Source organism: Mus pahari, chromosome 8 (genome assembly GCF_900095145.1).
Source record: "Mus pahari chromosome 8, PAHARI_EIJ_v1.1, whole genome shotgun sequence".
Lineage (NCBI taxonomy): Eukaryota > Metazoa > Chordata > Mammalia > Rodentia > Muridae > Mus > Mus pahari.
The window spans coordinates 41796143-41804187 of record NC_034597.1 but is presented as its reverse complement, the minus strand read 5'-3'; the positions used below and the strand labels follow the sequence as shown (position 1 = coordinate 41804187).

Genomic DNA, 8045 nt, shown 5'->3' with positions numbered 1-8045 from the left:
TTTTAAAGGCTTTAGCTTTTAGAACATTTGCCATTATCTCTTTCATAAATCCTTCCTAATACAATAAATGAGAGAACTAAGACTGCTGCTTCTCCTTGATCAGCTCCCCCAATCAATAAGTTGTCAGAGTGGTCTCAGGTTGTCCCATGATGCAATACCCAATTTCTCCACATCTCAAACCACAGACTGAAAAGGACGCTTGTTATTGTGCAATCAGGGTTCCTTTCTACAGGCTGGTGGTCTCCCTAATAAAGGAATTTTTAATATATTCAGAAGAATGCTTATTTTACTAGAATTTAGAAGACAAACCACAGAGAGGCAGGCAAGCTGACCATTCCAGCAGCCACTAAGAAGAAATGAAGAAGACAGAAAGTCTTGCATTTAAAGTACCAGAGAGCTGGACAGAGCTGAGCTCCTGACCACAGCTGAAGTCCAGAGTCTTAGATGCTGAAGAGAGACTGAGTTGCCCTCTTCCTGCAGCTTCTAGTCAGTCCTGGAGGATGACTTGAGAGAGCACCCTCTCCAGGATGGAAACCTTAGATGTGGGAGCTCCAGCTGGTCTCTTCCTGCTGAGCCCTGAAGGCAGTCTTTGTTCTCCAACAAATAGGAGCTGGGAGCTAGACCTGTAGTCTTCAGGCTTCCTGCTCTGCAGAAAGCAGAGTTGGAGGAGAGTGCTCCTACCCACTGGTGTACAGAGATGGGCTTCGAGATCTTTCTTTGTTTCATTTCTTTTATTTCCTGTTCTATCACATCTTGTGTTCTGAGTTCCAAGCCCAGACCACCTGGGCTCTAGTGGGCTCATGTGGGGTACACATAAGGTTTTCAAGAAAAATGAAACAAATCAGAAAAGAGCTGTGGCGTCTCCTCTGGAGAAACACTGATCCCACGCAGTTCCTGAAAGTTCACGGTCAGNTCAGCTGACCTGGTGGCAGGTCTGTGTCTCACAGGTAGGGGAATTTGTAAGAAAGTTTCTGACCAGGCTGAAGAGAGGGCTCAGCTTCTNAAAGCACTGGCTGCTCCTCCAGAGGATCCAGGTTTGAGTGCCTGCATCCACATGGCAGCTAGCAAGTCAGGGACAGCAGTTCCAGAAGGATCTATCGCCCTCTTCTGGCTGCTATGGGCACTGCACATGAGGTTGACAGATGCAGGCAAAACACCCGTATATCCACCACACACCCCACATATACAAATATTCATGTATATGTGTACATACATCTATACATACTTTTAACATTTCTCTCTGTTCTAGTTGACAGGTGACATTTGCAAGACTTCCATGTTTTCTTCCTCTGGGGGATTTCAGGTGGGTGGGTGGGTGGGTGGGTGAGTCTATGGGTGGGTTCCTTTTGCCTGCACCCTTTGCGGCTCCTTTCCTCTGACATTTGAGTAGAGCAGCTTTCAGAAAACTCAGTGTGGTATTGGTGAGGGAGGGGGCCCTACCACTAACTTAACAAACAAGTCTTACACAGTCAGCACTTGTGGAGGCCCACACATTGCTGGCACTGCTACAGGGACAGGAACCATGTCCTGCATGGTCCCTTTCCTGGTGACCATGCAGGACACAGCACCCAAATAAATGCTTTCCTTTATAAGAGTGGACTTGGGCCGGGCAGTGGTGGAGTATGCCTTTAATCCCAGCACTTTCGAGGGAAAGGCAGGTGGGTCTTGGAGTTCGAGGCCAGCTTAGTCTACAAAGTGAGTTCCGCCGGGTGTGGTGGTACACACCTTTAATCCCAGCCCTTGGGAGGCAGAGACAGGTGGATTTCTGCGTTCGAGGCCAGCCTGGTCTACAGAGTGAGTTCCAGGACAGTCGGGACTACACAGAGAAACCCTGTCTCAGAAAAAAACAAAAACCAAAAAACCCAAAACAAACAAACAAACAAACAAACAAAGTGAGTTCCAGGGCAGCCAGTGCTATACAGAAAAACCCTGTCTTGAAAAAAAGAGTGGACTTGGTCATGGCGGCTCTTTACTGCAATAAAACCCTAATATAGAGACTTGCCCATAACTATGGACACTGATGGATTAGATCTTTGTTTTCATTTTTTGTGTGTAGTGCTGTCTGCATGCTGAGTTTGATAGCCTGAATGGCACTTCCCTTATTCTAACATCTGGAGGATTCCTAAAGTNTGGGGCTGTGTTGCACTATCAGCAAACAAACTTGTCAGGTGACTTTGTGAGGAGCATCATGAGGCCTTTAGAGAATATTCCTAGAAACACTGAGGGCATCATTTTAGCCCCAGGGGCACAGCTGTGGGCATCACAGGGACCTGGGAAGGGGGTAGTGATAGTGAGAGACAGAACTCTGATGACTCTTCATGAAAGAACACCTTTTATTTACCCACTGCTGTTGATACACGGTCTAGCTAGTTACTAGACAATCACTGCAAGCAGAGTTTGAGCAAACAGTATCTTTGTCTCCTTCTCTGAGATTTCCTTCTGCACTTCCCTGCCTTTGTAGCCTTGTTGTGTCCTGGAGGACAACCTCCCAGGATTTAGATCTTGTACCTGCAGTGTTCCCTCAGTCAGGGGACCATGTCTAGGTTGCTGTTTGAGAAAGGCACTGCAGGCCCTCTGGCCCCCAACAGTTCTGGCTCTGGAAGAACTGAATGGAAGGTTCAGTGCTTAGGTATAAGGAATTGCATTTTTCACACTGACCTACAGAGTCAATGTAATTCCAATTAAAATCCCAACCAAAGGGGCTGACTTCCAGGCTGAGGCCAGAGTATCACACCATCCATTCTATATGCAACCAGCATATGGGCTATGAAAAGCACCCCTCAATGAGTATCCCAATCTTGGCTCCAAGAATGAAGACATGCTGTACTAGACCATAGGCAACAATGTAGTTCCAATCGTGGACAGCAATTATGGAGTGGCAGGGGAGGTAGAGTTCCACGGGGTCCACGTGAAGTTACTACACACACGAGTCACTCTGCAGAATCCTGAGTGCAAAGAGGAGCTGCAGGGCCCTTCACAGACACAACCAATCCAGAGCCCTGTCTGCATTGAAGGTCACTCTGCAGTCCCCATGTACTTGCAGAAACCTGATCATAAGGTTCAAGATCAGGTTTTTTCAATAAATAGCCTTCCAATGAGATATATAGAAGGTCATATAACATAAAGGAGAAAGCCTTAGAGCCCCTGGACCAAATATACCTTGAGCTTTTGCATATAAATCAGAGTTAAATTAACTTGTATCCTGCTACAAATCAGCTTCCAATGCCAAATAGATGGTTTGAAAGAAAGAGAGATTTATCTGATTCTAGTGTCAAAGATACCATCCTGTCAGGTGGCTTTCATGTTTGGGGGTCTGTGGTACAGAAAAGCCCATGATGGGACATATGTATTAAAGCAGAACTGTTCAAGGTCATGGCAGAAAAAGGACAGGAAAGGGCACAGCGACCCAAAACCCCCTTCAAGGGCAAGCCCACAGCATCCTAGCTTCCTCCTGCTGAGTCTTACTTCCTAAAGCTGAGCATCCACTCACAGCAGCACAGGCTGCTTACAACCTGGCTCATAAGCTGCAGCTGGAAGTGCAAGTCTGGGACCCTAGATCTTCTAGCCCAGTCAGAAGGACAGAAAAATTGAATCCAATCTGTATTTCTAAGCAAGTTCAAACCAAACCCAGGCTCCAGAGTGACAACCTGTCTCAACACTTCTTAGCACTCACACAAAAAAACAGTCCTTAAAAAACAGGTTACTGTGACAATTTTATAAGAGCTGTGCACTGTCATTTCCATAGACAGCCTAAGCCCTTGGCAGAGCTGTGTCAAATACTGTGCTGGCACTGGGCATCTGTCAGTCAGTTGGTCAGGAGAAGTTATTGCAAGAGGATCCCAGGATTGAAGAAATTCCAGGTTTTGGATACAATCTCCCAACAATGGATTCTGTACAAAAGACATCTATCAATTGGGTCAGCAAAATACTCACTGTGACTTATAGGTCAAGTGAGGAAGTATTTCTTGAGACAATATGTTATAATACTCATCAAGTTTTGGAAAGAAAAAAACCCAAGGACTTACTACTAGGATATTACTCTGGCTGTACTTCATAACAGAACTGGAAGCAGGTCTGGAGATGTGTCAGTGAATTGGAATGCAAAGGAGGTTTGGATTACAAAAAGCTTAGAGAGGCATTTAATCTGTTGAAGCCAAATCTCTTAAAGTATTTGGTGCTGCAAATGTAGCTCAGTGAGAGAGTGCACAAGGTTCCAGGTTTAAACTCCAGCACAAAGAAAAACAAATAAAAATTCGATTACATTTAGTATATCTGTTTTAGCATTGGCTTATAGTAACTCTGGCATCTTAGATAAAGTGGTCTTCTCCTAACCATCCCTGGTGTAAAATAGTCTATTAGTACTAGCCCTGGAGCCAGTGAGGGTAGATGGAAATGTACAAAGGAATATTTTACAGGAACCAATAAGAAAAGTACTGTGCAATATGAGTACAGTATTTTGTTATTGTTTCTAAATGCGATTTTTATACTTTATTTTTTAAGTTTCACATGTGTCTGGACTGATATGTGCCAGTCATGTACAGGTGTCATGTACAAAACCCATACAGGTGTCCAATTTCCCTTCAGTGGGAGTTATCTGCCGTTGTGACCTCTGGGTGACAAACTGAGGTCCTCTGGAAGGGAAGGAATCTGGAAGAGGGGAAGTTCTCATAATCACTGACATCTCACTGATCCCTAAGGATTATTTTTACTTATGTGTCTCTGTGGGTCTGTGTACATATGTATGAACATGCCAACCGATGCTATTAGAAGACATGAGATGTCTGGAATGGAGTTACAGCCAATTGTAAGCAACCCAGCAACGGTGCTGAAACCAAGGTTGGGTCCTCTGGGAGAGCATCAGGTGCTCTTAACCACTGAGCTGCACATTGCAACATCATATAATTTTAAAAATGAAAGACAGAAATGTAAATGTCTCTTATGATTCTGGCTTTCCAGGGCTTTTTGTTTCTAACTGTGCAGCCAGGCTAATAGAAAACTTGGTCTGTCCATTACTGAAAACAGTTATGAAGTCTGCAGCCAATCAAAAGGATTTCTATGTAGAGTTCAGATTCAACTTCAAACTACTTGCACAAGAGGACTGGGAATTTGATTCCTTACAGTGGAGCCAGCAGCACATGACTTGGCCAAGTGAAGAAACAGAAGGCTGGTTGCACAAGCAAGCAATGTACCAATGTGTGGGTTCTCCTTGTTGAAGACTCTGAGCCACCAGCTCCACCCACAGAGCCTGCTGTATATCTATGGGCCCAAGTGGAGCTCACCCATTATCCCTGATTTCCAGGACAACCAGCGCTCAGTTCCACGGGAGCCACAACGCAGACTGGGTAAGATACTGACTGTCTAGGCCTGGGACAGGAGGGGCAGTGATGGGGCAGTGTCCAGAAGTCCCACCATGGACCCACAGTGACAGCAGAGGGCCTTCAGGAAGACATAGGGAAAACTGAGGCAAGGTGGGAGCAGTCATTTCTCTTCTTTTCTCACAGGAAACATGGGTCCAAAGCTGCTTGAGTCCCGACTTTGTTTCCTGCTGCTGCTGGGACTTGTCCTAACACTTGTCTCATGCCAGCGACCAACCCCTTCCCAGAAGTTTGACATCCAGCATATCTATAAGAATGCCTATCCCAAATGTGATGATGCAATGCGGGTCGTTAACAAGTATACAGGAAAATGTAAGGACTTGAATACTTTTCTTCATACAACTTTTGCTGATGTTGTCCGTGTGTGTCGCAATCAACCTAAGACCTGCAAAGATGGGACAAGTAAAAATTGTCATGATAGTTCATCTCAGGTGTCTGTAACTATCTGTAAACTCACAAGACGGGCAAGAAGTTATACCCAATGCAGATACAAAACAACAGGAGCAAAGAAGTCATACACAGTTGCCTGTAACCCCAGAACTCCACAGGACAGTCCCACCTATCCAGTGGTTCCGGTTCACTTGGATCGGATATTTTAGCTCCAGTGCCAGCACTTTGTACCTTCGCTCATCTGCTACTGCCAAGATCATAGTAGTGAAGAACCAGTTCCTCTGTCTGTGTTCCATATCAGGACCTGTCCTCATGAAACCTGTCCCTGACTTCCTTTAATTTAGCTGAACAGACCTTTCCTAGTCAATAAATACCTTTGCATACTCATCTCGATCTGTAGTATCTCTGTGTGCTGCAGACAGACCTCACTTGGGTCCTCGATCCACGGGCGAAACTCGGGTTCCTGTTACAGGCAGGCAAGGGGTTGGTGAGGGTGACAAACAAATACGAACACAAGGGAGTGCGGTATCTAAATGTAATTTGTCAAATCGAGCATCAAACTTTTATTTTTTGTTTGTTTGTTTGTTTGTTTTTCAAGACAGGGTTTCTCTGTGTAGTCCTGGCTGTCCTGGAACACACTCTGTAGACCAGGCTGGCCTCAAACTCAGAAATCCACCTGCCTCTGCCTCCCAAGTGCTGGGATTAAAGGTGTGTGCCATCATGCCTGGCAAGCATCAAACTTTTAATACAGACGAAAATAGGGCAGTTAGGTAATAATAGGGCAAGGTACAATGAGGTTATCAGATGCTTAATGACTCACACAAAACAGAGGAGTGCAAACATAAAGACTTGCAGGAACTGGGCAATAGAACAACTGAGACAAAGTCAGCTCTATCTAAGGTCAGCTATATTATTAGAAGAAGCCAGGAGTGAGGTCTTTACAGTCCCGGGGCAAGGCCTTTCACACCTAAGCCATAGTTCTATTTAGAGAGTTCTGCTCTAGCTAACCTTCTCATGAATGATGCAATATTCTAGTTCCTCCTCAAATCACAGCCCAATCTACTTCCTAAACCACTGTAAATTCCTGTATATGTGAGTGGCTCAGCTTTTATTCTAAGTGATTGTGTGTGTGTGGGGGGGGTACTTTCTACTAATAAGTAATGTAGTCTGCCATACATAACTATAATAATAAGTAAGTTTATATATAAACTTACTTTGCGAAGCTTGCCCTGAGATTGCTATCTCTATGTAGTAGATAGTAATGCCTGATCTCTTTCACTATCTCTCTTACAATACTAGAGGCAATTCTGAATGTCACTGAATAGGCAACATTCTGACTGAATTCCAAGCCCAGGGTCAGCTCAAGGACTACCTAGGGCATTGGTGAAGGCCAGGAAGCAAAGTTCAATTTTCCTTAGGTATTTGGCAAGTCATTGCTTGGAGGCACCTATAATAAAACAATACTGAAAGAAAGCACACAGATCCATTCGCAAGGACAAGTTTGGAACATTCCTTATACAGGATGCCACAGTTCCAGGAGACTAAGTTTCCGTGAACTTTTCACCTCTGGACTGTGTCCAGGTTTCTAGTCCTGTCATGCAAGTCACTACTGGAATGGGTGTAGCATCTGTGTCTGGCAAGGGTGGGGAGAGAGGAAGGAGGAGAGACAAACACAGAGACAAGTGTGTGTGTGTGTGTGTGTGTGTGTGTGTGTGTGTGTGTGTGTGTGTGTTGAGGTAGGATCTCATACCATTTGAGGCATCTTTGCATTCCCAGGAAACAAAAGAATCTAAGAAGAGATGGGCATCTTTTTAGAATGTTCCTACCAGGCATCTTCCCTGAAGTTTTTCTGTGAGAAGTGGCTGGCAGAGGAGACCAGGGAATTGGGATCTCTCAGTGAGGTGATCCCTTGCACTGACCCTGCAGAGCTGTCCTTAGAGGTCAATTGTGAGATCATTCAACACAAACCAGGAAGGATGTGTATCAAGATAGGGGAGCTGGAATTAACACAGAAAAGAGAGGAATAATGAGAGGTCATGCCCTGANTCTTGAGGACAGAACTGTAGTCAGGAATCAGCTTCAGATGGGAAGGTGCCATCGCTTTCAGGACATGGGTGAGATGGGCATCACTAGATGTGGCAGTCAGCCTTCCTGTAGTGTCAGATGCAGTATGGAGCAGAGGGGTGACATCCTCAGGTCCATACCTCTGACTTTCAGTCTGGATCCCCAGCTTTCATATTTTTCTTCCTTTCTGGGCTCCCAGATGCAATACTTGGCCTC

At 45.1% G+C, this 8045-nt stretch overlaps 1 protein-coding gene across 1 annotated transcript; it reads left to right on the top strand.

Moving 5' to 3' along the window:
* The first annotated feature begins 5311 nt into the window (after positions 1–5311).
* Positions 5312–6055, top strand: LOC110325870 (ribonuclease 2B). The gene has a single exon (XM_021204025.1). The coding sequence runs from the start codon at positions 5507–5509 to the stop codon at positions 5972–5974; it is 468 nt and encodes a 155-aa protein (XP_021059684.1). The 5' UTR covers positions 5312–5506; the 3' UTR covers positions 5975–6055.
* Positions 6056–8045: the final 1990 nt, after the last annotated feature.